The sequence below is a fragment of the Ailuropoda melanoleuca genome, chromosome 15, assembly GCF_002007445.2.
Source record: "Ailuropoda melanoleuca isolate Jingjing chromosome 15, ASM200744v2, whole genome shotgun sequence".
Taxonomy (NCBI): Eukaryota; Metazoa; Chordata; class Mammalia; order Carnivora; family Ursidae; genus Ailuropoda; species Ailuropoda melanoleuca.
The window spans coordinates 46,089,184-46,110,624 of NC_048232.1; the positions used below are offsets into that span (position 1 = coordinate 46,089,184).

The 21,441-nt window shown below is 43.1% G+C and overlaps 1 protein-coding gene across 3 annotated transcripts in view; it reads left to right on the forward strand.

Moving 5' to 3' along the window:
• The window catches only part of LGR5 (leucine rich repeat containing G protein-coupled receptor 5), a 126,770-nt gene extending 122,229 nt beyond the window's left edge, over positions 1-4,541 (forward strand). For all 3 annotated transcript variants that reach the window (XM_002915612.4, XM_034644122.1, XM_034644123.1), the window contains one exon: positions 535-4,541. In XM_002915612.4, the coding sequence (XP_002915658.2) occupies positions 535-1,622 (1,088 nt within the window). In that variant the 3' untranslated portion in view covers positions 1,623-4,541. The remainder of the gene's footprint in view (positions 1-534) is intronic.
• Positions 4,542-21,441: the final 16,900 nt, after the last annotated feature.

The following is a 21,441-nucleotide window of genomic DNA, read 5'->3' on the forward strand; positions in this document are numbered from 1 at the left end:
AAAAAAAAAAAAAAAATTTTAAAAAAAAAAAAAAAAAAAAAAAAAACAAGGGTTGATACTTTATTTTCCACAACTGGATTCTCTTGTTCTCAAAGGTCAAATGTCGTTATAAACCTACGATGAGATTTTCATGAAATGCACTCTTCTACTACCCATACTTCTCCTTCTAATATTATGGAGTATTTCCCTCCTTCTCTGCTTCCACAGCAGTTTTGAAGCATTCTGGAAAAAATACAATGAAAAGCCCAGGAGATCTGGCTTTTCACCTGGCTTCAACTCCGCTGTCTTTGGGGAACCTTAATCAGTGATTGACATTCCCCATCCCCGTTTCTCTGTTTAGCTTCAGAACGAGCACCTGGTGTTCATGTTTTCACAGTAGTTCAAGAAAGTAGAGCATGCCACGGGGAGCCGTGTGTCACTCCGGCTGTTACTGGCCTCTCTCTTTGTGTCCTAATGAAAGAAACAAAAAGGTAATGTGGCAGGAGTCGTAAACCCTAGTTTGATACCCAGTCTTTTTCTTCCTCGGACTTCTAGGCCCCTTCAAGCTCTGCGAGTACCTGTTTGGTAGCTGGCTGATCAGAATTGGAGTGTGGACCATAGCCGTTTTGGCGCTGACTTGCAATGCCTTGGTGACCTCGACCGTGTTCAGAGCCCCTCTGTACATTTCCTCCATAAAACTGCTCATCGGGTTAATAGCGGCAGTGAACATGCTCATGGGGGTCTCCAGCGCTGTGCTGGCTGGTGTGGACGCATTCACTTTCGGCAGCTTCGCACAGCATGGGGCGTGGTGGGAGCAGGGGGTCGGTTGTCAAGTCGTCGGGTTTTTGTCCATTTTTGCTTCGGAATCGTCTGTTTTCCTGCTTACCCTGGCAGCCCTGGAGCGTGGGTTCTCTGTGAAATGCTCCGCAAAATTCGAAAGGAAAACTCCTTTCTCCAGTCTGAAAGCAATCATTCTGCTCTGCGCGGTGCTGGCCTTGACCATCGCCACGGTCCCGCTGCTGGGGGGCCGTGAGTTCAGCGCCTCCCCGCTCTGCCTGCCCTTGCCGTTCGGCGAGCCCAGCACCACAGGCTACATGGTCGCGCTCGTCTTGCTCAACTCCCTTTGCTTCCTGGTGATGACCATTGCCTACACCAAGCTCTACTGCAGTTTGGAAAAGGGAGACCTGGAGAGTATGTGGGACTGTTCTATGGTGAAACACATTGCTCTGTTGCTCTTCACCAACTCTATCCTGTACTGCCCCGTGGCTTTCTTGTCCTTCTCCTCCTTACTAAACCTCACCTTCATCAGTCCTGAAGTAATTAAGTTTATCCTTCTGGTGATTGTCCCGCTTCCCGCGTGCCTCAATCCCCTTCTCTACATCCTCTTCAATCCCCATTTTAAGGAAGATCTGGGGAGCCTGGGAAAGCAAACCCACTTCTGGACAAGATCGAGAAACCCGAGCCTGATGTCTATTAACTCAGACGATGTCGAGAAGCAGTCCTGTGACTCAACCCAAGCCTTGGTAACCTTCACCAGCGCCAGCATCGCCTACGACCTGCCTTCCAATGCCGTGCCACCACCGGCTTACCCGGTGACCGAAAGCTGTCACCTTTCATCTGTGGCGTTTGTCCCATGTCTCTAATTAACCTGTGGAAGAAAAAGTTTTCAAACAGTGAGAACCCAAAAATATGAGATTGGGTACATCAGAGCAGTAACTAAAAAGAGCTGAGTGGAGACTTTGTTTTTGGTATCTCTCGGTGCGGAAAAAGCTGAAAACCTGTTGATACAGGAGAGTGAAAAATAAGTCTAAATGCTGCTTGTATAATTCATTCAGATATAAGAGAGAGATCAGCCACGCCAATTAGGTATGCCCAGATTTTAAAAAGCAGATTTGAAATGTTCAAATAAGATTCTCCATGATTTCAACTGAATTCTTTTTAAACCCACCCATCTAATTATTTGGGGAGAGGGGCAGAACTACTTGCTTACAAAAGAGGTTTTAAACCTGAAAACCCCTTAAAAGATGGTTAGAGGTGTTTGGAAAATAGGGTTTTAAACGGCCGACATTACTAAGTAGAGGCTGTGACCAGTAGGATTTCATTTTAATGACCATGTGGATGTTTTAGCCTTTGTTTGCCTTTCCTCCCAAAGGATCCTTCCAGGTCACCAATCCCCTCTGAATGGATACTGTGGGGCATTCTTAGTCATATTTACATCGTTTTTTGACATGCCACATTTCAGCACCAGGTGGTTCCACCTCAGTGAAGTAAAACTGCCTACAAATATTTTGAAAGGAAAGTAAACTTAAATTCTTAAATTGCCATGCAGGCCATCATGTAGAAGTGCGGTCGGTCAACTCTGTCTAATTCCTTGTTAACTCCTTGTTGTCCAGCACTCAGAATAAAAGGCCATGGCTGGCAATGGAAAGACCTAGAAAAAATGGTGAGCAACCTGGGAGGATTTTGGTGTGTTTGTTTGTTTGTATTTCAGGTGCGTGCACACTTTTTGCAGGTGGTTTTATCAGTCGAGTCAAACTAATGTGCATCTTAAGGAAATGATCAAATGCACACCGACATAAATTAAATCCACTGGCATAATAACTGCTCACACGTTCTCTCTAGTAGCTCTAGCAACGACGTCTGAAACCACTTTGGACTCAGCAGGGACTTGGTAACGTATCCTGTTTCTTTAGCTCGGTTTTAGCTGTGCTGTCTCTGGACCAACCCACTTGATGTCAGGAACATGACTTCTCTGCTTATTCCGTATGTAATACATGTGTTAAGTATTTTAAGAGACAAAATTATTAAATACTAAAGGTCAATGGATTAATTTGTAACTTCTATTATGCTACATTAGCTTCAAGACAACCAAACCAAAAGAATCTTAGGTAGATTTATTTTTATATAAGCATGTCTATTTTGATCAGATGTTTTAACTTGGAATTGAAAAAAAATACATTTATGAGATGTTTTATAAGATGTGTAAATATAGAACTGTATTTATTACTACAGTAAAAATTCAGTAACACTAAGGACCATGATAATAAACCATGTACAGTGGCGTATTCTTCCATATATATTGTGTTTCTCTGCCCATTTTCTTTAAATTCATTAACTGTATATAATATGTGTAAATGTATAGTACTTGTAAATAGATCCCAAACTTGCTTTTCTATTGGGTACAAAATAAATTTGTCATAAAATGTGTGACTATAAAACAAAATATCTTCAGCTCTTTTATTGAGTCCACAGGCAAATACATGGTCTCCTAAATGTTTTTTATTTCTGGTGTGTAAGTACATTTGCTATGGAAGTATTTGCACCTTAATATTTTAGGTATTTTTGACTTATCTCAAGAAGTAGACCCTTCACAAGGACCTCAAAATATATTTACCAACTCCTGGGTTGTGTTAAGTAGGACTAATAAGCCATTTTGTCATGGCAAATGACTTGGTGAAGTTTATTGTCCCCAGTGAGAGTTCGGATTTCATAGCCAGAAGCTATTTCTTTTATAATGTAAAAAGAAAAAAAACTCCACAACTAGAAAGAAATATATAAATAACAAATCAATCTTAAAATTATTCAACAGGAACATGAGTTTTCTATAAATTCTTCCTTTAAAAAAATCATATTTCATGACCACATCAAGGCCAAAACATTTTCTAAGGACATGCGATTCTCAGGGCACAAAGAAATGCACTGTTCCCCTTCAGTTCCCATCCCCCAAAACACAAGAAATGAAATGATTTTCCTAACATCTTGTGCCAAACCCTCTCAGCTTCAGCCATGATTCCTGCTGTCCCCATACAGATCGCAAAACGAAACTGTCAGAGCTGGTTGGAGGCCTGGCATTATTGCTAAGATGACCCATATTTAATGAGCACCCTCAGGGTAGCTGGCACTGAGATCGCCACCCAGCCATAGGCTAGAACCATATGCTTCAACCTAACCGAGTTACCAGGCATCCAATGGTGTCTACTGTGCAGCCCGCACTTGGTTTGTCTTCAGCTGAAACAAGGGCTCTACCATGATCTCACTCCTCCGACCCCAGATGGTGGATACAAAAGTTGCTTCTAGAACAATGGATCTCAGTCCTCCTTCTCAACATACTTGCTTCTGGGTACCTAAAGTTCGGAACAAATCCTGGCAGCCCACCTCTTTCTGCCCCTCTCAGGAAAACACAAGTCAGTAATGTCATTTTTTCCAAAAGGGGAAAAAAATCCATTCTAACGTATTTCTTTAAAAATCCACAAACTCTATTACTTTATTAGCAAAAATTAGTTATAATACATCTCACACCAAACACTGTTCTATTGAGTGTCTGATAAATGCTCTCCACTATGTTACAGTAAGTCAGAAGGGCTGGAATTATGTCCACAAATCAATCAACCTACAGTGAAAAGAAAAAAAAGAATAAACTCGACAGATGGAACAACAGCAAAAACAAAAACGGAAGATCGTCAATGGGTGGGTTAGCCTAAAGTAAGTGGTTAACTTTACGTTTTCAAAATGGATTCATGGGGCGCCTGGGTGGCCCAGTCGTTAAGCGTCTGCCTTCGGTTCAGGGCGTGATCCCAGGGTGCTGGGATTGAGCCCCACATCGGGCTCCCTGCTCTGCTGGGAGCCTGCTTCTTCCTCTCCCACTCCCCCTGCTTGTGTTCCTTCTCTCACTGACTGTCTCTATCTCTGTCAAATGAATAAATAAAATCTTTTTAAAAAAATAAATAAATCAGAATGGATTCATTCATTCAACAAATACTGGGTGCCTAGTATAGGCAGTGTTCTATACTTGGGGGTTTCTATGCAAAACACGGCCTGCAGTTTGCACTCCAGCAGAGGAGAGACAGACAATAAGCAAATATAAACAAGGAACCGCATGATAAAAACACAAATGAAGGACATGAAGCTTGAACGGTGTGGCAGGAGTGCCTCGCACGTTACTTTAGATGCAGAGCTTAAAAAAGGTCTCTCTGGGGGGCACCTGGGTGGCTCAGTCGTTAAGCGTCTGCCCTCGGCTCAGGGCGTGATCCCGCAGTCCCAGGATCGAGCCCCACATCAGGCTCCTCCGCTGGGAGTCTGCTTCTTCCTCTCCCACTCCCCCTGCTTGTGTTCCCTCTCTCGCTGGCTGTCTCTATCTCTGTCAAATAAATAAATAAAATCTTTAAAAAAAAAAAAAGAAAGGTCTCTCTGGAAAGACCACTTTGAAACTGCAATATTCAAAAAGGAGTCACCTTTGCTTTAGCATTCCATCAGTTACATCAGTAAAACTCATCGTTTTTAGTCTCCCTATACATATGTCACCCACAACAAATCATTTGAGATGACATTTTAATATACAAATATATGAGGTGGCTGTTACCGCACATAATTTTTTCTTACAAATGTTACTAGAGAAAATCGTTCTTGTACAAAATAGAAAACCTCTTTTCATTTCGTTTTGGCCAAAAGTGGAAAAACAAGGTGGTAAAAAGTAATATTTTTAGAACCTAAAAAGCTTCAACATCTGAAAACATAACAGTGTTTTGCTTGTTTTCTTATTCTTATCACTACATTTAGCTCGGGGGCCCATTAGCCAACATGAGAATACGTCCTGAATAAGCAGGTGGGGCTCACTGCGGTCACACTAGCTCCATTCATGCTCTTCAGCATTTGGAAATTTTATTTTACAGTTCAGCTATGTAGATAAAAGAGACTATCCCCCTCCAAGCCACTAAACACAGACAATCTTCTTTCTTAGGCCTCAGAGACCCTAAAATACAGTTAGGTTTTGGTGGCTTTTCCTTGCAAGTGAAGTGGTCCCAGGCCCTGTAACCGTACCCTCACTTCTGTGACCTCCTTATCAACATTTCTAAAGATGCTGGACTCAGATTCGACGCTGACTCATTCATCTCAAACCCAAGTTCCAGCACGTCTGACCCTTGAGGGCTATTGGGTAGGATGATAACAAAGCTTTAGCTTGTCTGGACAAAGAAACTAGAAGAAAATGAATGTGATATGCTGGAGAAGCATTGTGCAACCTGGGTTTTCCAACTCAAGCCACATTAAGACATGACTTCCCATTCTGGTTACTACATTTTAAATGGAACGTTAAAAACATGCAGTCAGTACTACCTCTTGTTCTCAAAAAAAAAACAAAAACAACCCCCCCCCAAAAAAAAACCATACTAACCCATGAGGAGAGGGAATCTAATGATACGGGATAGAGAAACGATAGCTCATCAAATTAAAAACAGGGGTGCCTGGCCGGTTCAGTATGGTAGAGCATGAAACTCTTGATCTCGGGGTTATAAGTTCGAGTCCCATATTGTGTGTAGAGATTACTTAAAAATAAAATCTTTAAAAAGAAAAGACTGAGAGTGTATCCCCCAGAGAAAAGAAAGCTCAAGAAGAGCACTTGAAAATTTTGGATAATTGAAATTTACTTATTAAGTGCTTCCTTAAGTACCAGCTCACAGCAGGCCAAAGAGTACAATGCATAAGCCCAGGGATTTGCCACCAGTAAAACCTGCATTCAGATCCTAGTTCTCTTACTACCTGTGTAGTAATTGGGCAAAATATTTAATTTTTCTTAGCCTCATCTTTTTCCTCGCTCAAATGGGTAAATACCACCAGCCTTATGGGACTGGGAGTATTAATAGCTCAATGTGTATAAAGCCCTCATCACAGTACCTGGAACTGAGCGGATGTTTAATAAATGATTGCTCTCTTTTTCCCCTTTCCAAACAGCCCTATGACATAAGCAAAGCAGGACTTGCGATTCTGTAGATAAAGAAACTGAAAATCAGAGTGAGAAGTGAATCCCTGAGATCAAAAATGAGGAGGTATTATTAAAACTTGGGTTTTATTTAATAGCACTTGAAAGGCAGTCCCAGGATAAGCCAAATTACTCTTTTAGAGAACAAAACCCAATCGGTGGATAATTCAGGGAGACAGAGTTGGGCTTAACCTAAGCAAGATTCCCGTCATCAGATTTTTTTTTTAAGATTTTATGTATTTATTTGACAGAGATAGGGAGAGCGCATAAGCAGGGGGAGGGGTAAGCAGAAGGAGAGGGAAAAGCAGGCTCCCCACTGAGCAGGGAGCCTGACACGGGTGGGGCTCGATCCCAGGACCCTAGGACCATGACCAGAGCTGAAGGCATATGCTTAACCAACTGAGCCACCCAGGCGCCCCACCTTCATCAGATGTCTTAGATACCAAAGAAAGTCTATTATATTGAATGAGAAGCTAGATTAAATAATGGTTGACTTCTCAATTCTCAATGTTTTAGATGAATTCTTGGAAAGTGTGATATTGTGATTTTTAATAAGAAATATGTATTTGGTCTTGTTCTCCAATCCTGGGACAGAGTTCCTAAAACCCTTGGAATTTCCTAAGTGATGAAAACTGCGAAGGTGTGTTTTGTTATGTTAATGGATAATGTTGGGGAGCTCCCTAGGTCACCTAAGGGTGGAAGCTGATTGCCAGGGGAGCCAACCCTGTGATTAGAGGGTTGGAATTTTCTGTGCCCCACCCCCCCAAGCCCTGCTCCTGCCCTTGATCTCCTGGAAGGAGAGGGGAGGGGAGGTGACTGGATTTTGAGTTCAATCACCAATGGCCAATGATTTTTTTTTTAAAGATCTTATTTATTTATTTATTTGACAGAGAGAAAGACAACACAAGCAGGGGGAGTGGGAGAGGAACAAGCAGGCTCCCAGCGGAGGAGCCTGATGCGGGGATTGATCCCAGAACGTCGGGATCACGCCCTGAGCCAAAGGCAGACGCTTAACGACTGAGCCACCCAAGCGCCCCACCAATGGCCAATGATTAAATCAATCACTCCTATGTAATGAAGCCTCCATAAAAATCCAAAAGGATGGGGTTCAGAGAGCTTCCAGGTTGGTGAACACATGGAGATTTGGGGAGAGTGTCTCCCGTGGAGAAGGCATGGAAGAAATGCCTTTCCCCATACTTTGCTGTAAGCATCTCTTCCAACTGGCTGTTACCTAGTTATACACTTTTTTAATAAACTGGTAATCTAGGAGGTAAAATGTTTCTCTATGTTCCATGAGCTGCTCCAGCAAATTAATTGAACTCTAGGAGGGTGTCTTTGGAACATCCCATCTATAGGCAGTTTGTCAGAAGCACAGGTAACCACTTGGGACTTGCAACTGGCATCTGAACCAAGGGGGCACTGGGTGGGGGGAGGGTTGAACTGTGGTTGTGGGAGGGAAACCCACACATGGGACTTTGTGTCAGGACTGGAAAGGAAATTTTAGAGATTTCAAAATTTGTTGGGGAAAGCCGTGAGGTCTTCAATCAACATCCTGAAGCTAGAGTACACAGCTGTACGTCATGAGTGATGGACATTCAGTCATTCATTTAGTGATGATGAAGAGTGAAGACATGGGATTTGAACCCCCTTCTTAGAAACCTGCTGTGGAATCCTGGGCAAGTCTCTCAATTCTCCAGCTCTTCACTGTCTCTCATTCTTCCTCAAACTACTGATGAAACTATCAACTTTCTAAGGTTATAGTAGGTTTGAAGCCTGTTCTTTCTGCTGCTGTCTCTCCATAGGTAGTGAGAAGGGCAGGTTAAAGGCCAAGTGTGCCAGAGAGTCACAGCACAAAGTCCCAGAATGTACCATCCCAAAGAGCATGGGGTAGCCAAGTTGATGCATCGCATATCAAATTCTCTCTTTAGCTGTTTCAAATCCTTATACTCCCCTTTTTGTCTTTCTTCTTCCTTCCCTGGATTTCCGACCCAAGCTGTACATATTAAAATACGAGGTGACAGAGTCTGTGATTGCAGTTAGTTAGGCTCTTGTGATCTTAAGTAATGAGGAAGAGTAGAGAGTAGGTGGGAGGACACCCGTGACAATAAGAAAAACAGGAGTCTCGGGGTGCCTGGGTGACTCAGTCAGCTGAGTGTCTGACTCTCGATTTCAGCTTGGGTCATGATCTCAGGATTGTGGAATCTAAGCCTCACACTGGGCTCCATGCTCAGCAGGGAGTCTGCTTAAGATTTTCTCTTTCCCTGCCCCTCTGTCCCTCCCCCCTCCGTGTGCCCGCAACATTTCTCTCACTCAAATAAATATTTTTTTTGAAAAAACGAAAAACAGGAATCTCATGGGAACACAGGGACAATAAAACTGGTCCTAAGAACCTTAGTGTGGTGTTGGAGAACTAGAAGCCTTCAACCCAGCTCTAGGAATGGAACATTCAGTTACTCCTTAAAGGTATGGATGGATCTCTCACCTTTAAAGTGACCCAGACTTTGCTTCAACTACTTCTGTTGCTACCAAATGACCATCTCTAGTCTGTAACTTCTCTTTCATTCACAGTTGTGGATATTTGTAACTTGGGATCGTTCATGACTTCAGCGTAATATCTCCCAAGAGGACCCCACCATCCCCCAGGTCTCACTTTAGGACTCTCACTTGCTATCCTTGCCTTGGCTCATTCTGTGTCTTCCACTCCTACTCTAGAAGGGAAAGAAGTTGATTGATCACTGTTGTCCTCGTGCAGCAGAACTTCAGGGGCTAGGCAATCTCAGAGGTCACTTCTGGCTGCCTCTGGGTCATATAACCCTTTCTGATCCAATTAATCATGATCGTGATATGGAGAAATCAGGGTCACATGTTCAAAAGCCTGGCCATCAGTGCTTAAGGAACTAGCCAGAGTCACCTCCCTCCCAGGCAGCCATGGGCATGGATCTTTCAGGAGAGTCTGGGGGCTCCTGATTGGTCTGTTCTGTAGAGGTGACACGTTTTGATTCTCCTTACTAAGGCAGACAGATTGAAGGTACTTGCCTAGCCCATGCCTGCACCAGGTTTGCAATTGCTTCCCAGCCACCACCCCATCCCGTTCTCCTTGACTCAAGACAGATCAATCAGATGCTCTTTCCAAAGAATGTGGAATTAGGACATTAAGACAGTCTAACCAAGCCAGATGATGATGGGATGGATGCGTGAACTGAAAGATCAAATGGAATTTTGGCTAGCACTGACACCCTGAGAAGCCAACACTGTGTAAGGTTAAGTTTTGGAAAGCAGAAAAAGGCACTTTGCAGAGAAAAACAAAAGACTGGTGTAGCAAGCAGAAAGGAATAGAAGTGGCCAGCAGCCCCCCTTGAAAGACTGATTTTTCTAGAAAGTCCCATTCCCTGGGTGGCCTGGTTGTGCTTTTTGTCCTGTTCTTAGATGTCCATGAAGTTGTCGTATCCTCTCAATTAACCTTCTTTTTTACTTGAGCCAGTTTGAAGGGCTTTTTATTGATACCATCCCTCACAAACAAGCCCTCCCCAACTAAAATGCCTACCTTCCCTGTTTAAAATGTTTTTAAATACAGCTGTATTGTCTTTCCTAAGTTCCTAGGTAAGATCTTTTCCCCCTCCCACTTCCAGGTTCCACTAGCATAGGGGGAAATAGAGCAGTGAACCACCAACCCTTCCACAGACCATTATTTTCTCCTCCATTTGGTTACTCACTGGTTTATTGGTTATGTTTAAACAACTTCCAAAATGAAGCATGCATTTACATAAAATATATATAATACATAAAGTTTTGGGGGTTTTTTTTGCCAAAAAACTTTAAACCGTATTTTTTAAACTGCCTTTCTATTCTCAAACAGAAAATCTGGACAAAGGGAATGGCAGGGCCCCTGGCCAAACAGACCCAGCCCTGAGTGCCAGTGCTGCCACTTTACCAGCCGAGTCGGCATAGTACTTAATTCTGGCTGGACATATTCTCTAATTAATCATGAGCCTAGTCCTTAATTCCTCTAAGCAGCCATTTCTTCATCTCTAAAGTGGGGATAATAATAGCATCTACCTCACAGCTTACCTTGAAGAATTGTTATTGTGCAAAGTGGTAGTTCGCAAGCGCTCAATAAATGCTTAACTACTGTCTGGTGTTTGGGAAGTTTCAATAAACAGAAAGCTTCTTCCCGGCCTTTGTTTGGAACCTGTTGAAAACTGGGACAAGGAGTAAGGCAGCTGAAGGGCAAACATCAGCTTTATTGCTGGTAAAGCTGATGAAAGACAGCAGGGCTTTCATCTGCAGACAAGGAGGCTTCCTAATAGCTAAGTGAGAACTAGGCAGATGTGTCCACGGAGTCACAGGGAACACTGGCCCACCACCCACCTCCCCACGGGAGGCTGTGAAATCACAGCACGGAAGTACAGAACCTTTTTGAGGGCACTAGCAGAGGGAAGAAAAGACTGAGGTCTCCTAAGTTCTAATAGCCATGTCACTTACCCTCCTTCCAGGACAAGGCAGTGAGAGGACGGAATGCTGCCAGGAGTGTCGCTCTGTTCATGTCACTCACTCCCTCCACGTGGAAGGAAAGGGCAGCAGGGCAGTTAGAATATGGTCCCTCACCCCCAGCCCCAGCCTTCACCATTTCTCTTCTTTTAACTCAGTCCTTCTGGCTCCCCTAGTAGGGCTGGGACCCAAACCCCTGCGTGTAGCTGTCTCTCAGGAGAGGGAGTCAGCTGTGTATCTAGGCAGCTCTTTCTACCTTCGCAAAGCCGCTCCCCTACAGCAAGCACAACTTCTGGAAATATTCCCGGGACCACCAGGAACAGGATACGTGATCTCCAGAAGGTCTGTGATGCCATGATCTCCAAAAAGCGCAGTCTTTTCTCAGCCTTTCAACACCCCAGACTTGCTTAACATCAGTGCAGCCTGTATGAAAACATATATTTGTCTGTGGACGCAGACTCGATAAGCCTCAGCAATCTGCCAAGGTCAAAACACTATGTAGCTAAAGGCTCAGACCTCATACTGCAGAAGAGCTCCAGGAAGTGGCATCCTTTCTCTCGGCGAGTTCTAAGGAAGTGAGATAGAAGAAAAAATAAAGCAGATATGGACCAATCTGTTACAGTTTTTAAAAATAAACTAAATATTTCAGAATGTGTCTTAAAAATCTCAGCAAGTGAGCTTTCTAGAATTAGCCATATTCTTTTCCCAGACACGGGCAGCACTGGATCCCCACATGGAGATCAGGTTTTCTATTGTTACTTCATGGAGCAGCAGAATTGATGGTTCCTAAGGACAGACTAGGTCCAAATTTTTAAAAAGAGGGGAAGCCAGCCAGATGCCTCTCCTGGACTTTTCCAGTAAGATTTCTCTCTCCTACTCCCCTGAGAGAAGTAGGCTCAGAGGCCAGGATCATGACAGAAGAAAAAACTTCCCTACTGAGCAGTAATTATCAAGAAATACTTTTTTTTTAAATTGCTAAAAACTATTATTTTAGTATTAAATGTATTTTAAGGATATGCACATCTGGAAAAGCCAGTTTGTAAGAATAGTTAACTATTTTTGGAGACTTGATTATGCCAGGCAGTGTTAGGTGCTTTTATGTACAATACCTCGTTTAATTAGGAGATAAGCCTATGAGATCGGTCTTGCTATCAACCCCATTTTATAGATGAGGAAGCTATAGTACAAAGTTGTTTTTTTTTAATTTTATTTTATAAGTAATTGGCACTCAACGTGGGGCTTGAACCTACAGCCCTGAGATCCAGCGTTACATGCTTCTACCTGCTGAGCCAGCCAGTTGCCCCGCTAAGTTTTGATCGAACAAAGGTTTGATCACTTGCCTAATAAATAGTAAAGGTGGGTCTCAGATGTATTTCTTTGAATAGCTGCACTACTGGTTTTCAAAGTGTGGTCCCTAGGAACTTAGAAAGGAATACTCTTAGGCCTCTCTCCAGACCTAGTGAACGAGAAACTCTGGGGCTGGGGCCCATCAATCTGTGTTTTAACTGGCCTTTCAGGAGATTCTGATGCAGGCTCCCAGCGTCATATTTGAGAACCACCACACTCTCCTGCCCAGGGGAGCTAGGTCTTTAGGGGGAACTGAACTATCACTGCTTGGGCAAGGAAGAACAGGAAACAAAAGGAAAAGAAAAGTAGCTATCCTGAGTGTAGAGAAAAGGGGAGTAGTATAGGCAGACAGGAGAAAATTCATTTCAAATTAAAGAAAAATGAGTGAAAATGTTGGCTAAAGCATTGACTAAGAGAAATATTTATAAAACTCTATAAACGTCTTCATCCTTTGTTTAACATTTGTCTGCAAAGAATTTGTGTAGCACGCATTAACTTGAGTCAATTATTTAGTAAACATGCATTGAGTGGTCACACGGGGAGGAATATAACAAAGTGAGCATTCAGATTCTGAAGCCAGGTGGCCTGGGTGCAAATCCCAGCTCTAATGCTTAATGGTGGGCAAGTTTCTTCACTTCCCTTATCAGACTGCTCACTATAAAATGGGATTAATGAAATACCCACTGTATACCGCATCTGTCAACAAAGTTCATTTTCTAATTAACTGTAAAAATCAAGAGTAAAATGGGGCACAAAGCTCTATTAATTATTGGAAGAGTTGTTTTCATTGGAGGGATTTGCAGTCCATGTTTATCTGATACCTATGTGATTAAGTCCTCAAAGTTTAAATCTCCACTCCACAGTAGAAAAAGATCTTGCTTGACATTTTGGTCAAAACTTGCTAACCACTGAGAGGTTTATTGGAAGCCACAATAAGGAAATGGTCCACAAAAAAGAAGAAAAAAAAATACTCTCATATTTTTTACCCAAGGCTTTTGTCTTAACAAGAGCAGAATTGGCCCTCTGGGGTATGGAGGGGCCTTTGATCTAAAGTAGACCAAATGTCATTGTTTCTGATTAACATAACTTTATTTTCCAATGGAAAAATGAGAATTCTTGATGTGTTGCTTTGTTATAATAATTAGAAAAGGTCGTGTAGCAGATTTTGCCTGCTACAACCTCTGGAATATCCAATTTTTCTTCTGAATACCTTTGTAATGAGAAATAAAGTTTAAGCATTTGTCCTGTGTGACTAGAAGCATGTATCCTAGCCAAAATTTAGTGGAGATGGACAATAGCTCCTCTACACAAGTTTTTTCAATTTTAAGAGTTTATGGACAATGGGATGTAAAGTAAGTTGGGCTGATTATATGTTTGGTCCATTGTAGGAGATGGCAGAAAGATGCACAGAGCTGACTGAAAAGCAGGTGGCATCACCCGAAGCAAAAGGATTGAGTCTCATTTTAAAGGGAAATGATACCAGAGCAACAGAATTTTTTTTTCTTTTCTGGTGGCCTACTGATAAGAGGAGTTGTAGAAGTTTCTCCATTTGGTTATATTCACCATTCACTGCTTCTTTGGCTCTAGATCAAAAAGGTCAACCTTTGATGTGGGAAGGTCATTATGCATGACGAGTATGGCCTGTTTGGAGGAATCAGGTTGACTATTTTCAGGTAAAACATCCCTCCCCACTTTTTGATACAATTATGAATTAAAGAACTGCTGAGACCACTCTACATCCAGATTTTTTGGAATGTAGAGGCTGTCTCAACTGAATAGGCGTTCTTTGCTTTCGTATTCCCCTCTTTTCCACATCCAATTAGGATTAGAATCCATTTGTGCTTGGATCAGTAGCTCTTGAAGTAGTTCAAACATGGGTGTGCGATCCGTAAGTCATTTACTGTTTGGGCTCCCTCCTACCCACGGAGCCTGAAGACGCTCCTACTGTCCAAGCTGTACCTGGAACTGCTGATGGGTTTCACTGCTCGTAGGGAAGAACGTCCTCCACCACGGTAGTAGCCAGGCTCCAGGTGGCCCCTCGACGATCCTTGCCTGCTGATATTCACACCCTTGGGTAATCCCCCCCACCCCGTACTGTACCAAGGTTGGTCTGTGGGACCAACAGCATATGGCAGAAGTGACAGCATGTCATCTCCAATGTTAGGTTATAAAAGACTGCAACTTCCATGTTTTGGTGCCATCTCTCCGTCTCTGTCTCTGTGTGTCTCTCTCTCCCCCGGCTTACGCACTCTAGGGAAGCCAGCTGCCATGCCACGAAGCCGTTCAGGCAGTCTGCAGAGACATTCAAGTAGTAAGAAACCTAGGCCTGCAAGCAGCTATGTGAGTAAGACTGGAAGTAGCTCCTTCAGCTCTACTTAGGCCTCAGATGACTGACCGCGCCCCAGCCAATGGCTCCATGCGACTTCTGAGACCCTGAGCCAAACCACCTACCCACCTAGCTGAGGCCTGATGGATTCCTGACCCAGAGACACATGATACAAAAGCGTGTTGTTCTAAACTGCTTAGTTTGGGGGTAATTTGTGAATAAACAAGGAGTTATCTATCATTCACTTAAATTTCAAGAGCACCTAAAGATTTAAAACTTGCGGAGCCAGAATTATTCCTTAGTGTGTTTCAGAGAAGAGCACTGAAGACGATGTGCATCCGCAGTGAGTACTGTCTTCTGAAACCTGCTGGGAACACGACTCAGGAGACAGCCTGGAGAAAACCAGGCAGCTTGCAGCCACTATATTCCAGATATTTAAATCAATACACCACTGATGTCAGACCACATTTCTTACTCTTTTGTATTTTAAAAAATAAAAACCCATGAATTTCTCTCTACCCTAGAGCAGTGCTTCTCAAATGTTAATGTACATAAAAGCACCCTGGGATCTTGTTAAAATACAGATAATAGTTCAGTAGGTCTGGGTTGGGGCCCATGCTCCTGCATTTCTAACAGGTTCCCGCATGTTCCTGACGCTGCAGACCTAGAACTACACTGAGGATCACTGCAATCTTTTTTGTACATTCCGCACACTAGGGAATCTCCGACTGAAGAAGCCATGCCTCCTTTTCCTCTCCGTCAAGTGTCACCCCATCCCTCAGCACCATTTTGGTTTCAAGCCTTCATTAGAACTTTATTTTGCCAAATAAATATGGGTACAAACTAACTTGACAATAATAATATAGATAATAGTAATTTACTTGATTATTCCACTTTCTTTGTCCCAATTTTGCTCTTCAGGTCTTCCTTACTCTTGGGAAGTTTTATCAAGTAATTAGACCCCACCCCACCGCACCCCCCCCCCCCCCCCCCCCCCACACACACACGCAAGCCTTCTCGTTATGCTGAACCGCTGCCCTACCCCACACTGCTGAGGCTTCCTCCTCGAACTGCCTCTGTGACGTCACGTCTGCTCTGGCTAGCTAATGCTATTGAGTATTTCATGTTCTAGGCACTGTTCTAAGCTCTTAACCTGCGTGGTCTTATTACCCTTACGAGCCAAGTGAGATCAATACTAGGATTAATCTCATCTCACAGATGAAGAAATGTTGGCCTAGGGGAGTTAAGTGAACTTTCTCAAGGTCAGTAGCCAGGTGTTGAATTCAGAGTACCGAGATCTTTCGCACTAAGTCATACTTTTCTCTCTGAAGAGTCTGTCTTCTCTTCTCAGCCTCAGTTCCTACATCTCTAAATATGCAACTCTCTGGCTCTCCATTCTTCCAGAGCCCTCAACTTCAACATAAAGTTACTACTTAAGTTGCTTTATTCACACGGCTGTGAACTTACTCTACTTTCTGTCCTCAGTGTCTTACTCAGGGAGGCTAAGGTTCTTCAGGCACAGGTCCACAGGTGCTTAGCTGAATTCGGGTAACCTACTGTGTTGTCAGAGGACCAGCGCTCTTACTGAATCTCAGAAGCTTTTTTTTTTTAAGATTTTATTTATTCATTTGATAGAGACAGCCAGCGAGAGAGGGAACACAAGCAGGGGGAGTGGGAGAGGAAGAAGCAGGCTCCCAGCAGAGGAGCCTGACGTGGGGCTTGATCCCAGAACGCCGGGATCACTCCCTGAGCCGAAGGCAGACGCCCAACAACTGCGCCACCCAGGCGCCCCTCAGAAGCTCATTTTAAAAAGGTGTGCGGGGTGGGGGAGGGAAGGGAGGTAGTTGATGAGAATGAAAATTTTTAAATACCTGAAAAAGCCAGGAGTATCTGGTTTCAGGCACACTGAATCCTTTTGCCACCACAAATAGCTCTTTCCACCCTCAGCTCTGACTTCCTCGTGGGCCTCACTCCCCGCGGGCCTTCGCAGTACTGTGGTAAGGAAGCTATCACAGCTCCAGGCTTACATTCTACTAGCTTAGCAACAAGAAGAAAGATCTTTTCTCAGTAATTCCCTCAAAGGCTCCAATTGCTGCTCAGTGGCCCAACTAAACTCACATTCACTTCCAGTTGCTAGTTAAGGGCATGCACTCAGGAGCTAACTTCCTGTCATTTACTGTGTTGGTGACAGTGACTTAACCTCTCTTGACTCTAACATCTGTAAAATGGGGATTATGACAATATTTCATAGGGTTGTTGTGAGAATTTAAGTAAGTTCATAAACCTCGAGCACTTAACAGAGGCCTCAGTTAAGCGTTAGCTCTCATTGAATGCCCATCCCTGAACCTACATTGGCCGGCTAAGTCTGGGAAGTGCACTTTCTGCTTTTCTATACCAAACTAAAGATTTATAGAGTAGGATTACAGAACTGGAAGGGATTTTAATGGTTTGCCACTAGACAGTTTTTGCCATTAGAAAGTCACTAACCTCATCCTATCGTGTTTACTCTTTCATGGTTGTGTGTCAGATGCTTAGCTGTCCCCAAATACGTATTCTGTTCTTCATCCTTGAATATCCCAGCCTCCCTTGAAGTGGCCAAGCGTCTATGTTCTAAACAATGAGACAGAAGCAGATGTGGTTATGTTCAGTTTCTGGGAAGTACTCTTAAGAGAGGAAGTTTGTTCTCCTTGTTCTTCTTTCCTGCTAAATGTAATGTGAACAAAAGGGCTGGGACTGGAAAAGCCATCTTGAATCATCGAGACCACCACCTGGAGTGCTGCTGCACAATTTAGAAAAAGGCCCACCTTCCCAGAGAACTTGGGGTCAGGTGATCCTTTTGTGTGAATTAGAAAAAGGTCTCCTTCCTCCAGACTGACTCTGCCAGTGCCCTAGGATGCTTGGTAAGCTGATCATGGGCTTAATTCCAACCCCTATTTCTGCCTTTTGCCCATGTGCAGGAAATGACCAGCAGAATTCTATGTGGCAGCCCTCTTGAGAACGGAGGTCACACAGGACATAGCAACAAGACAGGAGGTGCCTAAGACTCTATCACCATGAAGTGCCACACCAGTCAGCCTGTCTCCTTACTTGGATTTTTTTACTTAAGAAACTTCCACCTTGTTTAAGCCACTGCTATTCTCATTTTTGCCAATCTTGACATAGAAGGCTCTTGTGCAACATACGGAAAGCCCTGGATTTTACTCTTGGCTACTTTGACTCATATTTTTTATCCACCCTCCCATCACATTGCTTTTCTTTAGTCCCACATTAATCAATAGCCAAAAGTGAATGCTACCAATTTCCCTCTGTTACACATTCTCCGATTTTTTTTTTTCTCTTTCCACCACCGGGACCAGAGTTTCCACCAGGACTGGCTTCTTTACAGTACAGAGTAAAATTATGGTTAAAGGAAAAAAGACAATTTCCTTCTCTTTAAATAATGTCCCCGGAGGGTTGTCTTCCAGGTTGGGGATCATGCAGACTCTTGCCTGACTCGGTCATTTTATTAGTCCTGGCCTGCAATAAGCAAGCTGAAATCGGTCACTCGTGCCATGCCCTTCACAGGCAACTCCAATAAAAAGTGGAAGGTGGCTCGGATTATTGGGTACTCTCTATACTTAAATTAGCAATGAATGCTCTTTCTACACCCATCAAGAAGTGAAAACAGGGTCCTGAATTAAGCAGTCTTTATCCTCCATTACACCACCAAAAACACGCCAGCTAGCATCCTGAGAAACCTCACAGCTGATAACAGATCTTCATACTGATCTCTTCTGACTTAACCTTAAGTAAAGACCCGCTAATGCATAGTTTTACCTGTTATTTTGGGTAGTAACACCACTGAATTCAAATGGTAGTGCTTTGTATTGTGTTTCTTAGAGACAGCAACTAACTCATGCTTATTTGTACAGTCAAATCCTCCAAAGGACAGTAATGAAATTATGTCCCCCCCCGAAAAGGAAACTTGTTTTGCAGCATCTTTGCCCTCAAAATTTTAGATAATGATCCCAAACTCAAAATATCTTACTTTTAAAAGATAATTTCTACTATATAATCTCTCGACACCCCTGAGGTAAATGCATATATTTCCATATTTTGTATATGTGGAAACAAGCATCAATGACATGACCTGTCAGGATTACACAGCTAGTTAATGGTGGAGTTAAATCACATCCAGATCTCTTAAGATACATGCCTTTTTCATTACTCACGTTGGTTCATATTCCTGAACCTATTTCTTCGTAGCTCCATTTCAACTAGCATGAAATGCCGAATCTATCCACAGGCTGTCTCATAATTTTGAGTGTATGATGTGCTAAGTTGAGTGTTTGTTTTGGCCTGGGCAACAGATGCCTTGATTGCCTCCATTAATGCAAACAGCTCACCAGTCCTCCAGCACTCCTCCTAATTGGTTCAGCTCCCTTAGGCAATGGCTATCATCCTCTTTCATAATGCTTACATCACTAGGTAAGAATATTTGCAAGATTTAATTTGCTTGATTGACCAAACAATATTGTAATCTCACCTTTGATTTTGGCTGAAGTTGATAATCTTGAAGTTTTTAAATTACCAAGTTAAGGGCAAGCGCAGTATTTTCTCTTGGAACAGCTGTGCAAACAGTTTTCTTGTTGGGATTAAGGCTTTTACTTAATTCATAGAAGTTGGCCCTTTGAAGAGTCGCATTCATTTATATTTTGGGTGGCCCCCCAAATTTATTAACATCCTCCATAAAAGCAAAATATTTGTTATTTCTATGGTGTTTGTGATACAGCTGACTCACACATTCTTAATAATTAATTCTATTCGCTGTCTTCTATGCAGAAGTTGTACCTTTAAACTGGAGGAAAAAATTCCGGCCCACCAGCACTCACAGCAAAGTCACACCGCTTAAGCCCAATCAAATTTGCCTCAGATATTGTGGGTCTTCTGCCTCCTTGATGAAAACCAGGAAGCACATACTCCTAAGCTCATGTAAAATATTTTGCTCCCCAGCCGAACTATTTCATTCCTGGCATTATGGAGTTCCACACTGAAACATTTCTTGTGTTGGGCTAAAATGTGTCATTTGGAAAAATCAGTTTAAAGCATTGAAAGCTGGGCTATCTCCAGGTAGTTCTTTTATAGTTAGGAAAATGGGCCTGAGTCTTGAAAGAGAGTCATGGAACAGAACTTTGTAGGCTTGACTGGGATTGAAACAGGGCTCCGCAGCATTTGCAGACTAGTAAATGTTCAGAGTAGCATTTCATTCATGCATCACCAAAGGAGTTAGGGAAAAAAAGAAAAAAGGAAACAAGTTGCAGCAATTTTAATTCCAATCACACTCTCCACATCAAGGCTGTCTAAGTTGGGCCTGGTAAGACTGATTTCTATTCAGCGTGTTTATGTGGATTTGGAAGCACAATGTGCCCCAAGATGGACAGAAGCGGCTGGTATGGAGTTTTACATGTCCTACCCGCTGTCATGTCTAACAAATAGTCAGTTGTGAATAAACTAGTACAAAGTCGAAGCAGCTTTTTAGGAAGTTTTAAAGAATGCACAGGTTTTGGGGCGCCTGGGTGGCTCAGTCGGTTAAGCATCTGCCTTCAGCTCAGGTCGTGATCCCAGGGTCCTGGGCTCTACCCCTGCATTCCTTCTATAATATTCAAGTATAAGTAGCATGTAATTTTCAAAAATTATTATTGGCCTTAACTTTTCCTATTTTATGACTTCACTGATAATTCACTTCCATCCAGGAAGACTTTCCCAACCTTTCCCAGCCCAAACTTGGAGCCCCTTTAAAATGCTTCCTTGGGGGGGCACCTGAGTGGCTCAGTCGGTTAAACATCTGCCTTCGGCTCAGGTCATGATCTCAGGGTCCTGGGACTGAGGCCCTGGTCAGGCTCCAGGCTCAGTGGGGAGCCTGCTTCTCCCTTTCCCTCTGCCCCGCCCCCTCCACCATGCTCTAAGTAAAATCTTTAAAAAAAAATGCTTCCTTAGCCCATGCTCTTCTGTTCTATTAGATTCAGTGGCCTCTTTTTTCATCTCTGTATATCTAGCACAAAGCTCAAATGGATTTAAGATTTTATTTATTTGGGGGGGAGGGGGAGCACAAAGGGAGAGTGAGGGAGAAGCAGACTCCCCGCTGAGCAGAGAGCCCGATGTGGATGTGAAGCTTGATCCCAGGACCCAGGGACCATGACTTGGGCTGAAGGCAGACAACACTTAACCAACTGAGCCACCCAGGTGCCCCTCAAATTGATTCTGAAATGAAAAAAAAAAGTGATTCTGTTCTGTGGGGTTTCTGAAAATTTGTGTGGTCCCTCTTGTGAAGATCAAATGAAATGAAGAGTGGAAACAAATTCTACAACCATTTTGCTATCATAAAAGACAGACACAGCTTTCTATTATCTACCTCAAAGATGTCATAGAAAAAAAATGAAAACCTCTTTTCACATTTATTGCAGACACCTCAATCAAGTAGTACTCACTAAGTACAGCATAATTATTATGGAGGAGGCAGTGTGAGCGGTGGTGGACCATGGTGAGGAAGGCAGGGCAGGACAGCACG